This window comes from Stegodyphus dumicola, chromosome 12 (assembly GCF_044657685.1).
Source record: "Stegodyphus dumicola isolate Sdum_Otavi_A_Nest chromosome 12, ASM4465768v1".
Taxonomy (NCBI): Eukaryota; Metazoa; Arthropoda; class Arachnida; order Araneae; family Eresidae; genus Stegodyphus; species Stegodyphus dumicola.
The window spans coordinates 39,235,076-39,263,022 of record NC_140779.1 but is presented as its reverse complement, the minus strand read 5'-3'; the positions used below and the strand labels follow the sequence as shown (position 1 = coordinate 39,263,022).

General features: G+C 33.9%; 1 protein-coding gene across 1 annotated transcript in view; it reads left to right on the top strand.

Annotated features, from left to right (window-relative positions):
- The first annotated feature begins 6,122 nt into the window (after positions 1-6,122).
- LOC118182769 (fatty-acid amide hydrolase 2-A-like) overlaps positions 6,123-27,947 on the top strand; it is a 71,245-nt gene continuing 49,420 nt past the window's right edge. Inside the window, exon 1 of the mRNA XM_035352154.2 lies at positions 6,123-6,219. Within this exon, the coding sequence (XP_035208045.2) occupies positions 6,210-6,219 (10 nt within the window). The 5' untranslated portion in view covers positions 6,123-6,209. The remainder of the gene's footprint in view (positions 6,220-27,947) is intronic.

Below are 27,947 nucleotides of genomic sequence, written 5' to 3'. Positions count from 1 at the left end.
CCATATAATTAATAAGCATTAGTCCATGTTCATCCCCCAAAACGGTTCCCATTACCTTTCCAGCGAATTACCGGTTTCTGAACTTACAAGTTTGGGGAAGTCCATGCTTTCATTTTTGGGTGAAGCGACGGTTCATCTTTTGTCACTAACCTTGAATAACATTTTTATTGGCATTTATCAAGGAAAGAAGCTCTCTCGAACATTGATCTTATGTTTTTTCTGGTTTCAACATTACTATTGGCTACGGTTTTTGATATCTTCACATTTTATAAAGAACTTTTTCCACTGATCCGGCAATGATATCTATTTCTTTAATAAGTTAAGAAAATGTCACACATCTATTATATTCTTCGATTTCAGAGCACAGGTCTTCGGTGGCCACTTCTGCACTTTACTGGTCTGGGATCATTTTCCAATGGCCTTTTCTGCTGTCTAAGCATAACAAATCACGGTTAAATGATGATGCAAGATTGTGCTGTTATCATCATAAACTGCAATCACGAGTTCATGAATGCTTGTCAATGCCTGCTTCATTTTGTCAAGAATTCAATAACTGAACGCTGTTTCATATTGTCAATATTAAGAGTTATAACTGATTGCTCATATTTAGCTGCCTTTCAAAAGTCAAATAATAACATTTCTTAATACCTTAATTAGTGATTATTATATAGGCTATTTAGAACATATACAGAGCTTGTTCGCACATTTTTAGACGATTTTTCTTTGATATAAAAAATCGCTTGCTTGGAAAATAAAGGAATTTATGATTGTTGCTGGTTTTTGATATAACGACAAATAATAATTAAACAGACTGCAGAAACCTAGGGCCAAGCTCCACATATTATCAGGAACACATTTTATACCCAATTTTCAAATATGAAATACCTTCTCTTTATCCACAATGCCATCAATCAGTAGAACTGCATCAAGACAAAGCAGCCGTACGTCAAAATTCATTGTTAATTTCCTAGAAAAAATGGAACAAGAAACTGGGATCAAGGCCAGACTCTTCAGTAATATTCCTACTAAATCTCCTGATATATCAACTACGAGGTTTGCGCTTTTGGACTTTTAAAAAGCGAATTGTCCAGAAGTCGACTTACAACTCGCCTTGGACTAGGGAAAGCTATTCCAAGAGGTATGGGATAAAATACTTCTTTCGGTACAAAAAAGGTTTTATTACCTTGGAAATTACAGTGAGGAAAGATAGTGAAAAGTAAGGGTTATCAATTGGAACATTTAAAATACAAAAGTTTAGGTGAAATATTTCTGTAAATTTAATGAAAATCGTGTAAAAAATGTGCTAACAGCCTCTATACTTAAGTGATTTTCAAGATCACCTAATATGGCGCTTTCTTGGGTAAGTTAAAGAATTTCTTTAAATCATATCTCACTTTGAAATGTCGTTAAAATATCTTTTCCCAAAACAGAGGTAAGTATTATGAGAAGAAAGTAAAAAACATGTTTCACCCTGCGTTAATTTCTGCATAGTTACCTGCTCAAAATTAGGGTGGAAAATATGTATACTTTCATGCAGTTATTTTAAGGAGAAAAGTAATATTTTGAGGAATTTTTCTTATATTCAAAAACAGAAATGCGACTGACGAGGTATTCGTCGTGCTCCTGACTAGTGGCACTTTACGTGACTTAAATTGTCTGAGAGCTATAGGCAAAGTTGAAATAATAATATTGAAATAATCATTAGTCAATGCATAGACAAGTGCAGATTTAATGCAACCAATTCAGCTTGAAAAACTGCATTATGCTGCCTGAACTTTCTTTCCCAGATCTTTATGATCTGACTTCCATGTAGTACGCAATATCCTCTGCTGGTTGCCACATTCTTCTTTTGACCCATCAGTACAGACTGCAGGGCCTTTGAATCACGCCAGTGACTTACAGTTAATCGAAACATTGAATTCAGTTGGATGACAAAGTGGCTCAGGAATATTTTGCTCGTAGTTAGTATATACATAAAATCTTAGAAGCGAGCAGGTACCCAGGACGACAACAGACAGAAAATAATAGATCAATTTTCATGCTACAAAAAATTCTTAGGGCGTACAATTGGCAGATTTTATTTGCCGCATCAACTTCGTATTTAAATACGTTCACATAATCGTGGTTGAATGTGTCGATATTTGTTCCAATCGAGCAGCATCTATCATAGGATCAATCAAATAGTTATAACTTTAGGGTGAACGAAATCGATCTAAATATAGTATAAGTATTTAATCGCTGTTTTTTACACCGAGACGTACATATCATAAAGACGGCTATAGAGATCTACTGTATCTAGAAGCTTGAGTCAAAGTCTTGCTGACCCTATTTGACTTTTAGCGAGTTATCGCTTAGTCTTGTGCGACAGACGAACTTTCAAATGTATATAATGTGGTCTGAGAGTGCACATAATATACACTACTTAAGCATCTTCATATTGTTTACGGTGCGAGTTTTAGAACATGAGCTAACAAGAAGCTAAAGCCGGAATACAGCTTAGGCAGAGATGACGATAATAAGTAATAGCCAAACGATGCTGTCAGAAACTCTAATCTAAACATTCAAACCTTCAGTTTAAAACAACTAACTTGCATTTTGGAGAGGATTACGGAAAAGAGAAGTTACAGTAAACGTTGAAATCATCATAATAATAGTTAGTTAACATAAAATACCTTATACGTTAACCTAAGAAACTAAGTAAAGTATTGATCAACTAAGTAAAGTATTGAGTAATTTCAAAGGTTAATTTTATTAAAATGAACGAAAAGCCAAAGCGATGAAAAGCAAATTTTCAAACGATTTTGTTCATCTATGAAAGCAGACAATGAATGTTTACTTCTTAATAGGAAGTGAGGTAACTGTGAATCGTTGCGTTCCAATTATGAAATCTAGTTGTTATTGTTCTTCCTGTTTCGAAACAGCAACACACGAAACTTTTGGAAAATATCTGCAAAATATTAATTGTTGCAATATTTTGTTTGATATATTTACTTTCATACTGTCAATTTGAGTCCCAATGAAAGAGTCAATGAGTCAATGAAAGGCTACACAACACAAACATTTTTACATCTGCAGAGATCATAAGGTAATTTATTTCGGAGCAAGAGACATTAATATTATGCGTTGGTTATCACCAAGATCAGAACTGCGCGCCTCCGGATTGCGAACTAGACGTACTTTCCAGTTACACCATAAAGACAGGTGATGAAGAAGGAGAAAATACCTTACACACCGACTGACAACTATATGCAATGAAAAAGAAAATTATTATGAGAGAGACAGGTAAGAGAAAGAAATGCAGGAAGTATCCCTTCGTCGCTACTTTGTGGAAATGCAGTCACTTCGTTAATAATCAAACATTTAATAACAGAAGAAAAATTTTGAAAATATTTCCTTTGTTTAACACTGAACAGTTGGATTGGATAAGAAATCCGTTTGTTCCTTCCGACGTTTTCAGTTTTTCTTTGAATGAAAAAGCGCCGACTTCGCTCTCTTTAGACCGTGGAAGAATACCCGTCAAAGAATACCCGGGTCTAACAAAATAACATTATCATTATTTTCCAAGCCATATTCTTTGTGAGGCAAGATTTTCAGCAATGGTTAATATGAAACGAAGAAACATGAATTTCGAAATTTATAATAAGATATGCGAGCGACTTAATCGTTTAATCACCACAATATTGATGAAACACCAAGCTGATGTACTGCATTGAAGTTGAATTTTTTTAAGCATTGTAATTTAAAGTGATTTTTAAATAAATAGCTTTGCATCAATCAATATCAGTATTTTATTCTTTTATAAAAATAACGCTTTGAAGTAGGGGTGGCCAATCTGGCGCCTAAAATGTACTCCCGACGCAATTCCCCTTTAATAATTTAAGTTTCTTAACGTAATCCGTGCACACTGAATTGTTTGCATCAGTTTTACTTGTACGGTGTTATAACAGTTACGCTATGAATTTTTCAATACTTTTACAAATACTTTCATTTATAAACTAACATATTCTTTCACGCTTATAACAAGGCCAGCTAGAGACCGAGTGTCTCAAACCATGAAGCAGTGATAGTTATGCCAAATTACAGTGAAATAAGCTAACTAAAACACGAAAATGCCCATAAAGGCTATATCCAAGCATAGGCATCATAGGCAGCCGCTTAAGGTATCGATGTTTGGTAGTCGCCGAACAAGTTGTTCTCCCAAGCGACAGCTAAATGAAAACACAATTTTGAATTATTAACAGAGTGAAACCTCGGTTCATGAACTTAATTCGTTGCTGAAGGCTGTTCGTCAACCGAAATATTCGTCATACAAAACAGGTTTTCGCATAGGAATTAATGTAGAATGGATTAAGTGATTCCTGGACTACAGGTGATTGCTCATATAAATTTTAAAACAGTACTTTGTGGAAAGGTTAACACAAAACCGATGGAAATAAGATATACAAATAAAAAGATAAACACAATATCTAAGAGATAAGATAGACAAAAACTTAATTTAACTTTAGTGTAAGCGGTACAAATGAGATGGCAAAAGTGGAAAATGAAGAGGAAGATGTTATTGTTTGGATGCGAAAGATGCTTCCCTGAAAACATCAGATGATTCTCTTATTTCATTTTCTCTTTGTCTCTAAGTGCCACATGATTCTGCTGAAGACTTGTTGAGCCTCTGTTTTACTCAAAATTTGTCCAGTGTTTTTTATTTTATTTTTTGAGGGGCCGAAGTTTTAAAAATCCTTTTACAGTGACACATGCCATTATCATTAAAAATGTTTATACTATAGCTTTATTAAAAGGTGACATCGTTATGAGAAAACTTTGCATCTTATCCCATTTTGTACAAATTTCGTGAATTAAGGAACTAGGGTCATTTCTCTTTTTTCCTCTTCTTCTGAAGACATTTCTGTCGCAACTGCTTTTTGTTTTGCTATTTATTGCAATTCTTTCTAATTACGCTCATTTTCCCAACCCTCTAGTAACTAACTTCTCCGCGTCTTCATTATTCATTTCCTAGCCTATGGTTTTTGTCTAGAGAATCAATAGCTTAAATAACAAACAAACAAACAAAAAAGATCTAAGGGTCAAAAGTTTCTGATTGCATCTGGCCTTAATTTCTTCCAGGTCACAATCATGGTCCTATAAATCACTTGGTAACAGACTTTGTTAACGCGATTAAACCATGGAATATATTAAAATGATTTGTCGGAAAGCCCTGAATATTAATTATGTGACATAAGTTACCTCCAAAAAGAAAAAAAAACTTTTAAAAATCATATATATATTATTAATTTTCTAGTTCGTGGTTTGTCTAGACTCTAGAGAATCAATATCATAGAAAGCAAACAAATAAAAAAAAGACCTAAGTGTCAATTTTTTTTATTGTAACATAATCTGGTCATAATATTTCCCTGCAGGTCACAGTGTGGGTAATTCAGAGTCAAGAGTATCAGATACTAGGCTTTTAGAAAATCTAGATGCGGCTCTCGAACATTCCTGAATTCAAACGTGCGGCTCATACTGACATGAAGTTTGGCCAACTCTGTACTAGAGCGTTCAAAATTCGAGACTGGATTCTTCATCCAAGGCATTTTTTGTTCAGATAACTTTATCATTAATCGAAGTGTTCATAAAGTGAGGCAATCATGATCAGATCCGCTGTATATTTAGCGTTTTCATGATTTTCTTCGAGTTGCCTCAGATACAAGTAACTATGTATAAGATAATGAGTCTATCTCCTATGGAAAGATTTTAATGAAGATAATCCATCTCAGAATAGTTTTAATTAAATTGTCATAATTAAACATATTTTGCATTTTTGAAGCCATTAATTTACAGTCATTTTAGTTGTTGCGGTTAAAATAATTTCAGGTGTTTTTATTCCAATATAAATTATTTTTGCATACTTTAATTGCAGCAATATAAATTAATTTTCATACATAATTTTGTATGCTTGCACTGCTAATTAATTTTGTATGCATAATCATTACTGAATAAAACTTCCTTCCATCTGATTTTAAATTCGGTTCATTTCCATTTGCTACTCATTATTCTTAACAGATAAAGGTCGTAAAGCGATGCAGCTTATCTTCCTGTACATGTCTTTCTAATTCAGTGATAAGATAAGATCTGTGAGAAGGTATTGCATACGAAAAAACACAATAAGGGTTTAATCAAGTTTAAACATTCAAAATTCTAAGAGCTACAAGCAAGCCATGAAACCATGTAAGTTATTTATTAATATAATTTTAAATTAAAAATTGAAGCTATATTTAAATTATCTGATAATCCAAAAGATAAGGTCTCTTCTTTGAAATTGTTAGCTTTAATCTTCCAAGTAAATTTCAAAGTTCTAAGGCAAAACATATTCAAAATTTCTAAGCCATAATAAGAGTAAAATGTTATAATAGCTATTACTATTTCTACAGCTATTATTATTTGCGTATTTCTTGATCTTTATCTAAATAAAGATGAAGAAATACGCGATCAAGAAATACCCACATTAAGAAAAATCATGTTTATTGGCTCAAAAATTATATTATATTTTTCTGTTATTTTAATGTTGCTGTATTTAAAGTAATTTAAAACATTAAATCTCATTTGATCCTTCCTTTAAATTCTCCTCCTTTTATATATTTACAGTGCAAATAAAAAATCAAATTTAACAATTATCTATTTTAGCGGTAACTTAATTCCGAACAGTCTGTGCCTTTATTACACAAAGTTCGCATTTGCATGTGAATATACCTATGTTTTATATATTTGGTTGGCATTCTTAACGAAATTCTTTGAATTTTATTCATGAGAAAAAGAGACATTACATATTATGCATTTAGTTTTATTTAATAGTTTTTAGATAAATTATAAATAGTTTCCTTTATATATTTTTAGCCTAAAGGGGCAATTTGATCAGAAGGGCTATTAATTTCGTTTTGCCATTTTGCGTAGGTTCACTATAAAAGTCTGAATCATTTTTCAGACTGTTGCCACCAAATATTAGAGCCCTGCATTATATTTAAAGAAATTAAATAATGAAGCGTCTACATGAATGTATGCATGTTTCTCGCATTTTGAAAAAGCAGCGGCATCTAGAACCATCCAGTTTTGAATAATGTGGTCCTCCATCATAGCATGGGCACTTGGAAGCCAGAATTTTGGATTTCGAATTTGTTTTGTTATCTATTTGATATTTTGTAAAAATTTAACGAAATTTTTGATTAACATACTCAACGATTTCAAAGCGAGCCGAGACAACATTGTACGGAAGTAAAAAAACACTTTTATCTCCAGCGCGCGAGGACTGTCAATCGGAAATTCTAAATCTTCTGTGATTTTGCTTTGAATTGAATTTTGTGTGGCGTAAGCGCCAAGAATATGATAATTATAAGTAAAGTAGACACACAAAACGTTAATAATAAAAAGACCAAAAAAGTTTTGTAAAGCCATCTTACCAAGAAAAATGAAGATTAATATGATGAACTCTGAGAAGATTGAAAAAAAAATGGAAAAATATATGCCAACACTTAGCACTGCACCAGGAATTCTAAACGTATAGTGCATTGCATTTATTATTATTTTTTTTATTTTGCTATTGAACTCAATATGGCGTAAGTGTGAAAAAAATTGTGCTTAATAATAAAGCTAAAAAGTCCCAAAAAATAGGCTAGTAGGAGTTAATATAACAGCAGACTGGTAGACTGCGAGCTCACCGAGAGCGTAAAAAACCTTAACAAATTCTTTTGGGCTACCGTTAAAATGTGAAACTGCTCAGATTTTTTTTAATGATGTTTTTTCTTAATTCCATTATTTTTTTTTATTTTATTTAATTATATTTAGCCCAATAGGGCGTTAGTCCAGAGGGGCTATTAGTTTCGAAACGACATTTTGCGACGAGTCACTATAAAGGACTGTATCAATTTCCAAATTGTTGCCACCAAATACTATAACCCTGCATTATACAGGGTGTTTATAAAGTCCCAGACCCATTTTGATGTTTAATAACTCATAAAATAATAAAGATAGATTAAAATTAATAACATAAATGGTTAGATAAGTTTCACGACCCTAGTCAATGAACTTCCACGTGTGCCCCCTTCGTCGCACGGAGAATATCAAGGTCGATATTCAATTTCACGCCAGGTACCGGCAAGCATGTCGGCATCCACAGAGGCTATTGCGGTTGTAATTCTGGCTTTTAGGTCATGAATGTTCGACACTCTCCTCCTGTAAAAGTTGTTCTTTACAAATTGGCATATCCAATTCTCTTGCCGCTGATCTCACATATCTTCTAGGATTGTGTAAAAATGTCTCTCTGACACGCTCAACATCAAAATCACTTGTGCAGTGACGTCCAGAACGTTTCTTATCTGCGATACTTCCAGTTTCTAGAAAATTATTTTTCCACCGTAAGATGCTGCTTTTGGATGGAGGATCTTTTTGGTAAATTCTTCTGAAATTTCACTGTGTTTGCATTATGGATTTCGTTTCTATGAACCACCATAAAATCTGTGCTTTCTCTTGTGGTCTATGCGCATTCTCCTTAATATCCGGTCGAATAAAACATCACATACAAAAGTACTCGAACAAACACATCAAAAGTAAACATAACATTGCAATAGTTGCCAAAAACAAAAGAGAGAAAAATGCAATTAATAAGCAGACGATTTATAGAAAAGTACAAATATTTAGACTGGAAAATGAAATTATCTGAAATTAACCACACACGCAGACGATATTTACAAAAGTAAAGATATTCAAACCTGAAAAGGAAAATATATAAGTTATTCTATCAATAAATGCCATAAGTTTGTTTATATCTTCATTATTTTATCAGTTATTAAACATCAAAATGGGTCCGAGACTTTATAAACACCCTGTATTTAATGAAACTAAATAATGAAGAATATGCGTTAATATGTATATGCTTCTCACTGTAAAAAAACAAGAATACCTAGAGCCATCAGATTTTGAATAACGTGGGCACATGGAAGCCCGAATATTGAATTTCGAATTTGTTTTATTATCTATTTCATATTTTGTATATTTAAAAAAATTTTTGATTATGAAGCTCAACGATTTCAAAGCGAGCAGTTGCGACGCACTGTGCGGAATAACATATGTTTTTCCTCCAATGCATGAGACTGTCTATTGGAATTCTAAAAATATGCTATTTTTTAATATTTTTAGCCTAATGGGGCGTTAGCCGAAATGCATGTGTAGAAGAAAAAAACGCCTTTTTTAGCATTGGCCTGTCCTAAGCCCAGAAGTGGTGGCCATTTTATTGTGAAGGCACTTAATAGGTACCCGGCACCCTTTTCCGGGATTCGAAATCAATTGCCATATAGTTTTTTATTCCTACTGCATAATTTAGCCATCTTTTCCGCACCAACATACATCCAACATTTTCTGGATTTTTTTTCGTGATATTCTCTAGCTTATATGCTAATCAAAGCAGTGGACCTTTTATATATTATATTTTATATATTATATTTATTCATTACTTTGTTTTCTCTTATATGACTTCAAATGCTGCGATTTTATCTAAAGATTATTAGTCACATTTTCCCATGTAGTTTCCTAAATGATTATATCCAAGGGCATATTGTTGAATACAGGAAATTTATACCCGTTCTTATGTAACTCAGCTTTTTATAATATCATTTCGTACAACAGTTTATGAATAAGTCTTGTTCATATGTTTATTATCTCAAGAATGGAAGGAAATTTTCATTCTTAGAATCTATTATTTACATTGGTGTTGAGAATATTAATCAGAGTATAAAGTAATGCTCATTTAACTTGCCACATATTCTTAAGTATAGGAACAAAACAATTTTTTGCATTGTATGGGGGGGGAGGGAGAAGAAGAAAGAAAAGTACATTCCGAGAGGAAAACGAATGTTATGAGTAGATTAAAAATATCGTTTATAACTTAAGTTTTCTTAGCAGTTTATTTATAATTTACCGTCATCTGGTATTTCAAAAATCACAAGCAAATTTGAGAATATTTTAATTTTTCATTTGTGGTAATTTTAATTCGTAATAACGCTAAATAAAGTAATCTTTTTTAGGATAATGCATAGTGTTAATGAGTTTAGTAATTTCAGTTGCCAAAATGGCCATTCTTAAACGTATTTGTCAATAAATAGTTAATTTTTAATATAAATAAGTATAAAAATTTGTAAAGAATTTAAAATATTCAATTTTATGTAATTCTAGTGAAAAGAATAAAAACGTTTTTATTATGAGCCTATTTCTTTACATAAATCTGTACCATTACATTTTTAATAGCGGGGTCAATTAGTAGTTTTCCAGTGATTCATAATCAGAATTCAGTATTATTAATGATAATTTCATGTATGCTATTCAAAAATAAAAACTTATTTTTATGGTAGTTTAACTGTTCAAACTTTTCACTTAACAATATTAGAGTCTACCAAAAGTAATGGGTCCTTTTTAGTTTCAGAAATAATGTCAATTTTACATGCATTAAACTACGACTATAAAATACATCTTTCTTTGTAATATTCATTTACCTAGTCTTTTTTTCATTCTTATTATCTTCTTTTAAATAAAAGTTCATACAATTCCCTTTAGAGTAAAAAAGTGTTGTAATAAAGTATCCGAATACTACTGGGATTCTAAAACAAAAAAAAAAAAAAAAATCTTTTACAATGAATACGGTATGCAAATCTATGACATTATTCTGCATCGAAGCAACAATAGTTGTTAATTTTTTTTTTAATATTTCACTTTCTTTAGAGTTTCTATTATTTTAATGTTTCATTATCATGGCTCATTCAAAAAAGCATACGTGATTAGAAATTCATAAATTTGCTTTTCATTTGCAACTAGAAAAGACTAAATTTTTTGAAAGGGTTAATTTAACGCAATCAAAAGTTTTTTTGAATATCGAAAGCAAGAAAAAATTCAAAAGGAAATAAGACAATTAAAGACAGACTACAGAATGCAACGAAATATTATCAAAAATGACTAGAATAATATAAGAGTAAATATTGTATTATTAATCTTATTAATGTTATTTCTAATAGCGGAATGTCTTCTTTGACGGTAAGCTGAAAATTTTTTAAACACTTTGTCAATGACTACGAGAGAAAATTCTCGGTCAATAGCAACTGATCTCAAATAATTGAGCTCATTAGCAAGCAAACGTTCTGAGGAACGAACTTTGAGAGCACGAAATACATAATAGTAAAAAGAAGTTTTCTCCCGCCTTTTTGGCATGCCTTCGTGGTGTGGCGGTCTGCACGCTGGGCGCATATTCCAGAGGTCTGTGGTTCGATTCCCGGTGAAGGCGTTGCTAATTTTTCATCTATCCTGCTTCACAAAACCTAATATCTCTACAAGGTCTCCTCAAAGTCCGCAAAATTTGAATTCTCTTTGAACTTACAGTTTCCAACTTAGGAATGGCATCCTATCCTTTGGCAGAATATTTATTTTCCAGATTTTCTCCTTTACTTTTTAAAAATATTCAGACTGTATAAGGTATTTCTCCAGCCTTCTTAGCATGCCTTCGTAGTGTAGTGGCTAGCACTCTCGGCGCGTATTCGAGAGGTTCGTGGTTCGAATCCCGGCGAAGGCTTTGCTCATTTTTCATGTCTCCTGTTTTTCAAAAATCAATGTCTAATGTCTCTACAATTCTTTTGAAGTCGTCAATAAACTTAAAGATATTTCTTCCCTGCGCTGCATTATGATTTCTTTTGATCTTAAATCGCTGTTTACTAACGTTCCGGTCGAAGGAGAATTAAAATATCTTGAAACTAGGACATTTGACACATCTGAAATTGAAGAGTTAATTTCTCTTACTAAAATCTCTAAGTCAAACCTATTCTGTTTTCCAGAATGAATATTATCGCCAAATTGAAGGCTTAGCTATGAGTAATCCTCTCACTCCTGTACTTGCTAACATTTACATACGCTACTTAGAGGTCAAATTATTTGAGAAACTAAATAAAAAAATTTATTCCAGTTTTTATCTGTTATAAATTCAGCTGATCCAGCCATCCAGTTAACTTTTGAAACTGAGTACCCTTTCCTTCCTTGATTTTCTTATAATTCACAATGACTCTGATTTCAGCACTCTTGTTTACCTTAAACCCGTTTATTTTTTTGCCTTCCCATGCTAAGTCATGTCACCTGGTAAAGCAAAATGTGGCTATTATATATCTCGTGCTCTCAAAGTTTGCTCCTCAGAACCTTTGCCTGCTAATGAACTCAATTAATTTGAGACCAATTGCCACTTACAGAGGATTTTCTGCCGTGGTCATTGCTAAAGCTTTAAAATCATTTTCATATTGCCATCAAAGAAGACATTCTACTGTTAGAACTAACTGCATTAATAATCTGGTAGTGCTTCCATTTCATCCTTCTATCAGTTACAAAATTGCGCGGATTCTCCAGAAATTCAAATCAATTTCTTGCCTATCAATAAAATACATGGTTTGATTTTTAGATTCTACTTCTGAATTTAATTCTTGGAGAATTCTAATTTTAATTCTGAAAATTGTTTTTTTTTGACTGTTTTAACCGCATTTGGTGTTTTGTTTTTCTGTATTTTTCAATTTTTAATAAAGATGTTTTGAGTTTTTATGTATTTTTGCCTTGCCGCGAAGTGGCAACTGAATGAATTGAATGAGAAATATAACTCTAATGAAATTCGAGGAAATAAGTTTAAATGAAATGCAGCAAACAATGCGTATAATTTAATGGGCCGTACAAGGAAGTCATGTGGTCTCCATATCAGATTTTTATTATTTTGCTAAACTGTTTATTTCTATAAAAAAACAACTGCACCGATAATTTTAATCTTTTCTAGAAATTGCTGCAAACAGCCAACAGCTGGGATCGAAGCTGCCTTTTGTCTACGCTCTTCGTAAAAGATAAATATCAATAGCGGGTAATTGGTTGTAATTTTTTCAAGAGCTTCGTTATTGCCTTTATGTTCTATTAATTTACAAATGAGTGTCATTTCCTCAATACATTTGGGAGTTATGGAAAGGCTACTTTGTGAAACCTAGTGACGATGCTAAAAACAATCTCTTTCATGAGTTAACGGAAAAGGGAAAGGAAATTGGTGCATTTCACTCTTAATTTCAGCCATTTTGGTATTCTGACTTTACAGTTTGGCAAAGCCCTTACAAAGTGTTAACAGTTAAAGAAATGAATTTGTATAATATTACTATTCTTCGAAGGTTTCGGAAAATACTTGCACGTGGAGCTCAAAGATTTTCCTCGATTAATTAGAATTTATGCCTCATATGCATCATGGAAATCACTAATCAATGCATTAGATATTCCTCCCCACGTTTGCATTTACCTACAGCACCTTTCATTCGTCTATTCTATCAGCTTCTACACTATACTACTTATATTCTACACTATTTACTTGTACAAAGGTTAGCGCTCTTTGTTTTTATTTTCAACTTACTATTTGTAACAAAGACCAGCGTAAAGCATAAGATAATTCAATCTCTGCATAGAGTCCTCCAAAACAAATGTCAATTTATTGATTTACAAGACCCAATTAAGAAAGTCCGACACCTTATGTACAGCATTCTTTCAGGGGCACCTAATGCTTTTGTTTTTGTGTTAGCGAAAAGCACAGTGATGAAGAGTTTGGAGTCCCAAAAGATATGGACTTAAGCCTCGTGGGTCTCGGCACTAATTAAGTTCTGTTATTCATTTATTACTAAACTGTCCAAAAATATATGCATATTCTTCTTAGGACATGGGGTTTTGGAATAAATAAAAGCTTGAGAGGATAATTGTCCATTGTATACATCTACATAATTCGCGTAATCAAACCATTCCGTTGAGGCTAATATGACTGGAAAAAAATACTGGTGTGTAAAGATGTTTAATGTATTTAACTAAATCTCGTATCCTATTTTAATGCTAATAGTAAGTTATAAAACTAAATCTAACAAGAAATTAGTTTCGTTTCTTTCTGTTTTCGGTTTATTATAAACAACTGTATTACTTTTTAAATGTATATAATTATTATTATTATTACTATTACTATAACTTATATGACGATGACAAACAGATAATTTTTTTAAAGAATTTTTCTTCCATGTTTCTACCGCGATCGTTTATCGTCATTAAAGACTCCAACAGAAGGTCAGCAGAAAGACACAAACTTCATCTAAAGGTTAAAACCAATTTTATTTAATATTTAAAAGAGAGGAAAACATATATTGCAAGAGATTAAACATTTAACATTAATACAGACGAGCCGACGGCAGACATCGGCAACGAACAAGCAATAAAAGAGAAAAGTTAAGTAGTCAATAAGTCTCGGGGTAAATGTTCAAGTTTTATATTCGCGCTATGGCGAGCACATTTGCATATTGTGTACCAAAGATGTACGTTTCTATTCACTACAATAAAGATTTCCGCCGTGGTACTCCCCCCTCCGTGTGCCAAAGGCACAATGGGTCAGAGATACTTCGGGTGAAACTTGACTCTTCTGCCAGAAGTAGTATACCCTGGTGGTATCTGATTAGCCGGCACAGGTATTTCAACTGTCGTGCCCGATGGATTTACTGTAAGTATCTTCTCATGAACAGAAACTTATGCTAGGGGGTCTGAAATAAAAAATGTCCTGGTGTCAGGAGATCATTGCCAGTCATTCATTCCTTTCCCTTAATGAGAAGTGTAAAATTTTTACTAAGCCTTTTTATTACTGAGCCATTATACAAGCGAGTCAGTGGTGATTTCATTGCATCGTGCCTCACAAACACGTGAGTGCATGATTCTAAAGCTTGGTGCACGAAATAGTTATTGTTAATATGAGCTGATGTGAGTATTGGAGACGTCTCTCTCATTGCCTCGCACAATTTCTGTACAATGAAATCAGGTCAACAGAATTAGAAACCTGGGTGGGTTGCGAAAGCTCTGCAGGAAGGCGAACAGTAGTTCTGTAGACCATCCCCGACTCAGGTTCCATCCCTAGCTTCTTTATATGTGGATCGAAGACCGAGAAGTACAAATAGAAGACCCACCGTCCATTGGACATTATTATGACATATCAACGCCTGTTTTGGCGATCGGTGGAATCTCTCAAGTAATCCATGTGCTACAGGGTGTTATGGGGTAGTTAGGGTTCGATAATTACCAAGAAGTTTATTGAACATGCCGGACTCAAAACTGTGGGCCCTGATCGGTACTTATGGTAATGGGAAATCCCGACCTAGCAATCCAATGAGTGAAAAACGTTCTAGTGACAGTTTCAGCCGAAATATCTTTCATTGGTATTTATCATTCATCGGGAGAATCGGTCGATGAGAGTTAAAAGGTAGGAGTACCCTTCCGATGGTGGTAGGGGGCCGACTATATCCAAATTCACATGCTCAAAACGTTGACTGTGTATAGAGAAGAACTGCAACGGACTATGAGCGTGACGTATAACTTTGGATGTCTGACAGTTAATGCAAGCACGAGTTTAAGCAACACAATCCTTTGATACAAAGGACCAAACAAAATGAATCAGACTTTTGGTCGGTCGTATACCTGGATGAGCAAGTCCATGGAGTGAATCAAATATTGCTCTTCGGAGTTGGCTGGGAACAAAGGGACGTATCTTGTCGCCACTTTACATCACATTATATATTTATCCTAAGAGACAATTCCATCTCTTGTAGTTTTAATTAGCTATTTCAGTGTACAAAAGGTGATTCAGTTCGCGATCATTATGTTGAAGTTCAGCAATCTGTGCAAAACTCGTTCATCCCAGCTTATTAACAGCAGTAATTCGTAACAACGTATCTGCCACAACATTTTCTGATACAGAAACGTATTGTATGTCGTTACTAAATATGGCAATATAATTCATATGCTTAATCTGCCTGGGTGATGCAGAATGTGATATTTTTTCTAAATAAAAATATTAAAGGCCGATGTAAAATGGAGTTTTGAAGAATTTCTTCTTCTATGTTTCTTTGACAATGGCTTATCGCTTTTAGACTTAATCAAAAGGTCAGTATAAAGGCACAAATTTAAGCTAACAGTTAAAAGCAACTTTATTTTAGTTTTATTGCCCCTCAAGATTAGGTTAAAATGCCTTGCAGCGCAGTAGATAGCAAGTAATTCTCTACCTTATGTGCTGTACTTAGTTTCAGCTGAAGTCAATTTACGGAAGAAAAAAACCAATGGGTGAAGGCCATTATCACGTCGTGGGTGCAAAAACGACTCCAACAGCCACATCTGAGGCATCGACCATCAAAGACAACCGCTAACCAGAACCATGGTAAACAAGTATAACTAAATTTTTTAAGACCCGTTTTACATTTTTCGAAGCAGTTGTTTCCTCTGTCTAAGGAACAGGACGTTTAGCATTCTTCTTAGAACCCTTTAAAAGAGAATGAAGCGGAGCTTGGGCGGTAGTTGCCTTGGGCAAAAAAATTGTCGATAAAAATTAAACAAAAATGTCTGAATTAAAGAGTCAAAAAGCCTCTTTATTACCGGTTTAAGGAAGTTAGGAATTACTGTAGTTTTTGAGTAACAGGTCTAAAACCTGGGGGGATAATTAAACAGCCAAGAAATGATACCGATGACTTTACCAATATACATTTAGAAGGATTCAATTTTAACCCGTATTTTTGCAATCTATCAAAAAATCTATCCAAAAAAAATATGTTTTTCAATAAAATCTGCATACAGTCTTCATACAGTCGCATGGTTAATGCGGTACGGGATTTCGATCAGGAATAGTCACAGCATTCAAGCTGTGAATAGTCACCGGAATGGGCCAGCCAACATTAGCCTTATGGACCCTCCGAAGAAGGCTGGACCAAGCACTGAAAGGCCGAATGAGTCATTGTGACATGACGTATTCAAACTCCTGTCGTGCCGTCTGGAGTAAATTCGGAGACAAACGACGAGGTTTAGAAACACAGTAGTCTCAGTAAAATGGAAAATTGTTGAAGTTTGATTATTATTGGTTACACAAGAAAGAATAGTGATTTCAGGATACTCAGCTAGTAAATTATCAAATTTTAAGTCACAAAAATGTAGAGATATGCCTATATCAAAGGAAGGCAATTATTAGTAATGTCAACGAGTAATCCATATTCCTTAAAATAATCAGCACCCAAAATTAGTGCTGATTACCTCCACAACGAAACACAACCAGTAAAGGTGCGATGTAAATTTAAATCTAAAGAGGTTTAGTCTCAGTTCCATTGGCAGAGAGCAGAACCTAATCCTAAGAAGGCGTAGAACACTGGGCATACTCTTTTGGTAATACTCACACATCCGCCCCAGTATCAATTAAATATTTTAATTTTCACAAGTGGCAGGCCAAAAGTATTCCATTCACACGGCGATCGCCACATTGGCCAGCAAGCGATTTGATATTTTTCATTTTAATGGAGACTGACATTTAACGCTTGCCAACATTTATACGATAGAAAGAAAAGTCGTCTAGTAGTCTATGTATAACCATATAGTAGGATGATACATGATTACATGTAATCATTATTTGTCATCTTTTGCATTAATGCACGAGTATCATTATCAGTGTATCATTTCTGTTAATGCATAAATGTTTATTGTTTGCCTATCTCATTAACTACTCAGACCAATGTATATATGTATCCAATGTACCTATGTCAGCCAATGTACCTACGCATATAAATTATTATTAATTGTATATTAAAGTATATATGCAAACTCCCTTGTTTGGCCATGTCAAAAACCTCATATTCTGCCTTAATAAATTCTCGATGCAGCCCTCGTGGGGCGCCACGGGGTCGTGTTGCTCTAGATAGATGCGCGTACCGAACGACACCCGATTTGTCATACAAAGCCGTCCGGGTGTCCGGCCTGCATTCATTCGCTATCACCTGTTCGCTCTTTGTAGCGATTAGTGACCTACTGTGCCGGCTCGGATACCTAAAATAGCGCTTAGGACTACAAGAATTATGTCCCAAAGCAGAGGTTAACTCACCAGCTTGCTTTGACATTTGCACTTCCTCAAATTCAAGTTGTAGTAGATTCACTTGGCTCAGGGGTCACGAACCATATTCACATAAGCATGAGAAAGTGAGTTCAGTAATCTTATCAGCGACCGTACCCAATTTATTCAAATCATCTTCACTGAGACCAACCAAAATAGGTTGCGTGTTATTGGGAAGCCTTGAAATCCATAAAGATCTTAACAAGGATCACCTGCTAAAGCAATGTCAACAATTATATGAGTCAACAATTGAGAAGGACAAGAATTGAGTCGTCAAGCACAAGAACTTGCAATAAAGTATGAATTTGACACGCTTCGCTTTGAGAATGTATTGCAATCAATTTTTGTTTTAGGATATCATATTTTCCAATAGCGGGAAATTTTAAAATGATATTGCTAACAGAATTAGATATATCAGAATCCACAGCAGCAACAACATGGTTAAATTTTGTTAAATCCGTCCGAAATTATATTCGAAAAGTAAAACTGCTATTCCATTCTAATAAACCGTAATGCAAGATTTGTTTCCCAAAAAGGTTGTAATTTTATTAAAACATGTGATAACTGCATGTCTGCTGTATTCACAGTTGGAAAATCATCAGTAAGGGTTTCATTACGAAGCATGACTATTAAATTTAGAAGAGATATATGATTCTAATAGCAATCACAAGAACATATCAATACTAAAGCATGCTATGAAAGGATAGAAGACCTGTCACACATCTATAACCATTAGGGATACATACGAGAATGAGAAATACATGAATATTGACAAAATGTTAAATATTCACCTCGTAAAAATATACTGTACACATTATCAGTACGGAAAAACCGACTCCAGTAAATACCAAAATTGCGCGACGAAAAGTATTTTCTTTGAAAAATATGTTTTAAAGGTATTCTAAAAGTCATTTAAAAATCCAATAAATTTGAAAAGCAACATACCAAAATACAATCATACGAAAAAGTAATTCAATCCTACCAGCATTTAAAAAAACGATAATTTAAAAAGGTAATTTTGTTTCAGCATCGACACACAAATTTCTGAAAACCCTTCAGCAAAATATGCTTGCGAATCATTCGTACTGACGCATTACCGTAGTGAAATCTCAAAATCCATCCAGATTGCTTACAAACTCCTCCAGTAGCACTTAAACTTTAACATACTTCATTCGGATAAGTTCTGGACCACAAGATTTTTATAACTGGAAAAACGCCTTCCGTAGAAAATCATGGGCGAAATCATAACCAGTCTTTCAAGACAGGTGTAGCTGCAACACACGGTGCACCAGTGTAGTTCCTACTTTAGATCACCAAATATCCATCAGAAGGTTAGTAGAAAAGCAGAAACTTCAGCTAACAGTTACAGCCAACTTTATTTAACATTTAAAAAAAGGAGAGCACATCTTGCATGAGGTTAAACATTCAACATTAACCCACACGAGCCGACGCCAGACATCAGCAACGAACAGGCAATAAAGGGAAAAAGTAAGTAACTTGTAGTAAGTCTCGAAGAAAACGTTCAAGGTTTTATACTTGCGCTATGGGGAGCACATATGCATACTGTGCATCGAAGATGAACGTTGTCAATCACTGCAGTGAAGATTTCCGCCATATTACGACCAAAGAAACTTTTAGATGAAAATCAGAAACACGTTTGAAGCAATAACACATTAAGATACAGCTTGTGACCCAATATGCTCTTTAATTGCCGCAAAAATAACGAAATGTTATGTTGAGAAGTTTCGACACCAAGGTTAAATAGCTTTACTTCAAGGTACCATGTTATATCTGAAATTCCTATATTGTTAAATGTTAAATATGAACTACTTGCCGTTAAAGGGAGTGATCGTATAGTGAAACGTGTACAGCATTTTTGCGTTGTGAAAAAAATGCATTCCGGGACCGCGCCGTGAGAGGATCGAAAACATAAAACATATACAAGATATAAAGGAAAAGTTCATATTAAATATATAAAGAAAACATACTGTAAGAGGTTCCAGATTAAATATCAGTTTATTCAATTACAACGCAATAAGAAAAATCTTAACCTCATCTGAGAGTCTGTTCATTTAAATTCATAAAAAAACTTAAGGTTTGTCTGGTGATTTAAAAGAAAGGAAAGGGAAACAATTTAAGGCCTGAGAGTTAAATTTTAGATTCGACATAGTTTTTTACTGCTAAGGACGTTTTTGAAAAGCTTGCCTAGGGTTCAAACACACCAAAAAAAATAATACTTATTTTGAAGGGACATCTTGAAGCGGAGGACTCTTATCTTATCAAGAGTTGATGTCGGCCGGGCTCATCTTGACACAGGTTCTAAAAATGTAGACTCCACTTCACTACTGTAGAACAGAAACAGGAGCACTGCTGCCCAGGGCGGCTATCCGCTTGGTCCTGAAAGTCCTATGTCAACACGCAGGTAACTCGTTCAAATTTCGCCTCTTTACCAGCACGCCGCAAGGAAGAGGGTTTTCAGGCTCAGGTCAGAAACGTTTTTCTAGGCAATTTCAGCTCGCCTGTTCTTACTCATCCCAAGAGCAAGCTTCACGAGTAACGACCCAAGTAAGTTCCACCCACCAGTCAGTAAGGGAGAGAATCCAACTCCAATTTTCTTCAAGCCAGTTTTCAAGAGCAACGTCCACAAGACCAGCAAACCCGAAAGTCAGCGAATCCAAGCGTGAGTGCCTAAGCGAGTCCAAGAGTAAATGTGTCCAGAGTAAGTGTGTAAGAGAGTCGCCTCTTAACCCAAAACGCGGCCGGGGAGCTTAGTTGCCGCTCCCCGCCGGAAAACCTTTCTCGTCGTAATTACATTTTTTCCAGCAAGCCCGAAAATCAGCGAGTCAGTCAGAGAGTCAGCCAAAAAGAAAGTGTGTATCCAACTCGAATTTCCTTCGTCTCCTTCCCAAAACGGGCTCCCACTATGGCTTCACTTATCGCCCCCTTAATTATGGCAAAATCTTCGTTTTCAACTCCAGAATGCGGAAATAAGGGTGATCGCGCATGCGCGCCCTTCTTCACTTAGCCAACAACCGGACCCTCAATCGCCAAAAACCTCAATGACTTACATTGAAAGACAAGTAGCAACCTTTGACCTTTCCGTCACGTACTTTCCTCTCTTAAGGTCAACTAACAATGAAAATTCTTTCTCGAACATTCTAAAGCGCGCGAAATCATGACTTGGCGAAAATTGCCTCCCTTTCCCTGCTTCTTTCACAATGAATAAAAGTTTGTACAAGATTTGCAAATAAAAGAAAATAAATAATATTCATTTATACTAAATAATATTTCCCGAAGCATCTGTTTCTCCCCAAAATTAAAGCCTTAAATTAAATAATTCAGAATCCAAATAAAATTTAAATTTCCATAAATCATAAAATCATTCACCTAATTTTTTTATAACGCTATCAGATAATTTCTCTACATAACATTCCTTTCCCCTAAGGAATTAAATTTTGGTTTACCAAAATTTAGCAGACAGACACTTCTTGAAATACCATGACTCATACTGTGCAATAAGGCTAAAGGATAACATAATGTAACAATATTTCACACGACTCCTTGGTACAGTGACGTAACGGACACATTAAATTTCAAGTCCAAAATGTGCAAGTAAAACAACAAGATTAATCAAAGCAATTACTAATTAAAATACTCAAGGAAGATCATCAAAAACATCAATTAAATCACTTAATTAATTAAACCTAGAAATACTCAGAACACATACAGAAATAAAAATAAAAATAAGGCGTTAATCACAAACAAAATATGTCTAAGATCAATCATTAAGATAATTAACGCGCCGCAGATACATAAAATACATTCCTGAGAAAATAAACACATTAATAATTCAAACAATTCCAAATAAAATATGTCACATGAACATATTCAAACAAAGAGTAAAGACCCCCTTAAGTACTACGAAATTGAATAACTTCCAAGAATGAATCCCAAACAATCACGTCTAAGAACAGAAGCGGCCTGATCAGGGCCAAGCATTAGAAAAGAAAAGAACGTTACAACACAAGGAACCTCGGAACCAGCCGAAAATACCCCACACAAAAAAAATCAGTAAGATAACGTGATTGCCCAAAAATTCAGTCCAACCAAAATCAATTCCAAAAATAGCATCCAGAATACGCTGTGCAAATACCAATTAGAATTTTATCCAAGACACACAAAAATAATAATAATAATAATAATACAACCTAGTGCATATACAAAATAACGTATGGCCCAAAAATTTACAAATACTACCAAGATACACATATACACATAAAATGAAAATACAATTAAACTGTAAAAATTTCGTACATAATTAAAATGAGCAATGAGATCAGTGATACTTAAAAAATTATTTTTAAACTGCAATACCTAAACAAATACACAAATAGTCATTATGTTAAACCATATCAAGTCAAAAAATATTTCACTGTAATTCAAATCAATCCAAAAAAATCAACCAGCAAGAGTGAAGTGTCGCTAAAAAATTTCAAACCTCAAAGTAAACACTAGTGAGTAACAACACCAAACTTAAGTCCCCTTAGTAAGACAACACCCAAAAAATTCAGTAATTCTAAAAAATCCATTAGGTCCACAAAAAAAAATTCAACTAGTCAAAGAAATCAATCAAAGCTGGACTGAAGCACGTTACTAGAACACTAAATAAAATATCACAAATCAAAAAAAAGTGTTCAAAACAAACCCCCCAATTTTAGGCAAAAACTGAGATCTATTCTGCATCAGACTCCTCCAAAACGTTGTATAGTAACCTAAGTAGCAGCCTTCAGCAATACCTCCACCCAAACAAAAGAAACAAAGTAACTCTTTACCGCGTCCATGTAAGCTGAGAAAAGCGTTGTATTATAAATGACAGATTCAAACTTTACGTATCAAGCAAACCTCCAGACACGTTGAAAGAGAACATAAGATCTCTTATCTCGGAAAGAAAAGTGCGCTGACTGAAACGTTACAATTCTGAACCAACACAATGAAAAAGATACAACAATAGTTTTCTCAGATAACAAGTTCCTGTTTGCCCCCCGGTGTAAGAGGTCAAGTGCCACCATGAAGTGCAAGTATTTACAAGAAAACGAGCTTTCAGGACATTTCAACTTCACGCAAGACCTAACTGCAAGCAACAAATGCAAAGTTCTCAAAAGTGCTAAACTAAAAAAAAAGTACTTACTCATAACTCAAAAATCCCTGAAAATCTCACAAATCAAATCCATAACTCAAATTCTACCATTTTCTTATAACCACAGAAATATCAATTCTTCCACAAAACTAAACATCAGAGAACTTACATTTTACGGACCTTGGCAGAAACCACCAGAAAACAAAACAAAAACCTGATACAACTATCTTGATACTACCAATTCAAATACAAAACTTAAGCCAAAACAAGAATTAACCCCAAATTCAGCAACAAGTCCAACCAAGAAAGAAAATTCAATAACTCAAATCAAATCTATTACGATTCACTAGCAAATTCAAGACAAACTACTTGTAATCAACAGAAAATTCCCACACATGAGTACAGAGCAAAAGTAACTAATCTTCTCAAACTTATTTCAAAAATTTCATAAAACCAATTCCCGTTGTCACCAAAATTCTCATTAAAATTCACTTTCTACAATTCACAAGACTAACTCAATTTCTACTGTTTAAACAATTCTCACATGACAACTCTTCACAAACTTAAAACTCAGAAGATAACTAATCTCCATTACTCTGACTCATTAAACTACTTAGAACTTCACTCAAGCTGATGAATTCAATCCAAACAAATTAAATATGCAAACATCACTATTGCTGATCTCAGGCAAAAATTCAAATCTAACCCGTGTTAATTTTAAAACAGAATTTTGCAATTGAAAAACAATCTTCAATTTTTCTAACTCATTCATTTGTATCATTAAGTCTTCAGAACTTATAAAATTCATTGCTCAATACTAAATTAAATTACTAACACATTACACAATATACTGGAATCATAACAAAACATTGTAAATCAAAAAGCAATAATATACTACGCTAGAGAATCATGAAAACATTACATACATTTCACAAAATATTATTCAAGCAAGTCAAAAAAAATCAAAATTTCTCTAACGTTACCCCTCACAATTACACATTTCACAAGATTCTAGGTTAAATAATTAGCAAAAACACACACAAAAAAATTTCTAGCTACGCATAGCTATGGCCTGTCTCATTCAGTAAAATAATTAGAGTCTTTAATCTCTTTCTCTTAGAAGTGCTCAAAAAATGAGTCCAGTTTTTAAAGACAAGCACTCGAAACTTGTTACAAGGATATACAAATAGCATAGGATTATCGTGAAATAATTCATTTTCCATCTTGTATCATAAATCAGAAATCAAAAATATACATCCAGAAAACACTCAAGGATTTTCTACAGTAAAAATATACAGTATCTATTCTCCTACATTAAAAATATATATTTTTCCTAATTTTAAAGTTCAATTCTGTGTGCCTAACGTTAAAGTCCAAAATTCCTGAAATTCACACACATTTTCAAACTTTATCACTCTCGTATTAACAAATAAGCAAACACAAATCAAAAACTCTAATTAATCCTAGCACATAAAATTTAACTCCCTCCTTAAAAACAGTAAGTTATACGAAATAATAAATTCAAAAAAATGAGTTACAGATTCGATCCTTCACTAAGCAGAGGTCACGGCACCAATGTTAAATTACTTAAGTTCACGTGAGAGGATCGAATAAACACAAAAAAACATATAACCTATCTGCTCTTGGACATCTTGAAGCGGAGGAGAGCTCATATCTTAGCTCTATCCTTACGTCACTTGGCAAATCCGCAAGACAGAGACTCGAACGGCACGACAATAAATTACATCAGCTATACCGTCAAATCTTACGCCTGCTACTGGTTTCCATAGAAGAAAATTATTCCCACTGGAAGCAAGAGAACAGCTTACACCGCACGGCTGTCTGCCTAGACTCTCAGCTCCACCAAGGAAAACGTAGACAATTATGCTAGGCATTTTAGAGAACGGCTAACGCAGGCTTCCAGTTGACTAAGGTGACATAATTCCTTCTGTTTTCAAGTCGGAGTTCAGAGGACATCGTCCTGACTTTTGCCGATACAGATAGAGACCCAAGTCTCTGTTAATTTTTTTGTTAATCGCTCAACAGTTTTTTTTTTCTTCGCATTTTTGAGAAAACCCGCGGCCGGGGAGCATAATTGCCGCTCCCCTCCGGAAGCACCGCTCGATGCCGACTAAATCCTTTCCTTTCTCCTTCAGTCAAGAGTAAGTGTGTAAGAGAGTCCTCTTAACCACAAAACGCGGCCGGGGAGCATATTTACCGCTCCCCGCCGGAAAACATCTCGCTTCGAAATTACATTTTGTCCAGCAAGCCCGAAAATCAGCGAGTCAGTCAGAGAGTCAGCCAAAAAGAAAGTGTGTATCCAACTCGAATTTCCTTCGTCTCCTTCCCAAAACGGGCTCCCACTATGGCTTCACTTATCGCCCCCTTAATTATGGCAAAATCTTCGTTTTCAACTCCAGAATGCGGAAATAAGGGTGATCGCGCATGCGCGCCCTTCTTCACTTAGCCAACAACCGGACCCTCAATCGCCAAAAACCTCAATGACTTACATTGAAAGACAAGTAGCAACCTTTGACCTTTCCGTCACGTACTTTCCTCTCTTAAGGTCAACTAACAATGAAAATTCTTTCTCGAACATTCTAAAGCGCGCGAAATCATGACTTGGCGAAAATTGCCTCCCTTTCCCTGCTTCTTTCACAATGAATAAAAGTTTGTACAAGATTTGCAAATAAAAGAAAATAAATAATATTCATTTATACTAAATAATATTTCCCGAAGCATCTGTTTCTCCCCAAAATTAAAGCCTTAAATTAAATAATTCAGAATCCAAATAAAATTTAAATTTCCATAAATCATAAAATCATTCACCTAATTTTTTTATAACGCTATCAGATAATTTCTCTACATAACAACACTACCGTTAACTGCAGCATTTGGTTCCTTATGGGTGAAAAAAATAAATAACAAAAATAAAAATTCTAGGCCTTTATCATGATTTTCAACATTCTAAGAAAATGAGCCGACGTTTCGAATAATGCTAATTTTTATTCAGTATTAATTATTAAAGAACATAATCATGTGCATCAAGGTCGATGGCGTACTTGCTTATATTAAAATGACAGAGCTTAGCAAAAAACGTGCAATTTATTCATGATTCTTATGGTTAGAAAACGTTTAATAATTGATTAATTTTCGACAAGATCTCTATTGATTTCTTGTTTCCCTTTTTAATACGCAGGTTTTCAACCCTTTTGCTGCATGCACCCCTTTCACTATTTGCTAAACGATCATGCTTCCCCCTCTTCTTTCCAAAACTCGAAAGCTACATATACATTTGCTTAAATTTAGATTATTTTTTATATGTTTTATAAATTAAATAAGAAAAAGTATAGAAAATGTTGATAAATATTAAAACTTAAATAAAAGAAATTTTATATTCATAAATTAAAACTAAATGTTCAACAGGTAAACAGGCAGATAATCGTAGTGTGTCTTGCTATAATTAAACCAACTCGCATTTAATAAATTGTGGGGCGCTGCGAGCGCCGATCACTATAGACATGGTATTTACCATGGAGATAAGAAAGGAAGGAGTGGCCAGCCGGCACTAGAAGTGAAGCACTGCTTCGAAGCTTCGGTCACCAGATGGGGTGTTCTTTGTTTACATTCAGAAGCTCGCTTGACAATGTTCTGATAGTATTTCGACATACGACAGTTTCATACAAATCGAAAAAGGGACGCTTTCGCATGAAAGAAACATTCATAGTGTGATGGATAACAGCAATTTGTATAATTTAGTGACATTACGCAAAAATCACATCTTGGTTATTTTTAGATGACTAACAACAGCGATTTTTATTATGAATTTGTTTTATAAAATTCTAAGCTGTTGAACGACAAAAATATAGATTTTAACAAAAATGTTATGCTTAAAGAATGAAAAATACCTTACGGTACCTTTAAAATTGTATACGTCTTTCGATAACCTTGACAGAGTATTCGCTACTTTTATTTTATGTTCAAACGCCAAAATGTTTTAAATAAAATAAATTTTTTTCACATCCATATATTATTGTAACATGTACCTTTTAAAATTTTTTAGAGGAGAGGCTTTACTGCTGCTCATTTTAAACTCATCCTTTTAATTTTATATATCTCAAAAATAATCACTTTGGGCTTACACGTTTTACTTATTTGGGTTAATTAAAAATAAAATCCTTATTTTACTCCCTTTCAGAAATGTTCAGAGAAAGTTAAGTACTATTTAAAGTATTTCGCTAATTTCTAATAATTATCTAATTTAAAATGAACCGAATAGAGCATTAATTATAAATTGACTTATACTTTTTGGATTTAAAAGATGCCTCAAAAGCCAAAAAATCATGTCATATTTAAGAAAGTATTTTAGGAAGAAGCTCTATAAATAGAAAAGAAATAATGCATAATTTTAATATTAATAATACAATAAACTTTGATCTTAATTTTTGTACATTAACCGAATAAAATCGAATTACCTTAATTTTTTTTCGAATATAATTAACGAAAACTTGTGAAAATATTTCATTCAAATTAAACCATTCTGTGAAATGTATATTATTTAATTCCGTACAGAATGAAATATTGTTTAAAAATATGTTGTTTTCATATACTTAGGACTCTGAAGTGTTGTAGAAAAAGAAAATATATACATTTATATGTATATTTACGACGTAATTACAAAATATTAACATCCGATCGCGTCAAAACCCATTGAACTTAATGGTAAATTACCCAATGTTTTGGTCACCACGTAGGGATCACCAGTGCTTCAGAGCAGGGTACGGGAGAAACGTGTTTAGGGCCACTCCATCTTACTTCCTACCTCCATGGAACAAATGA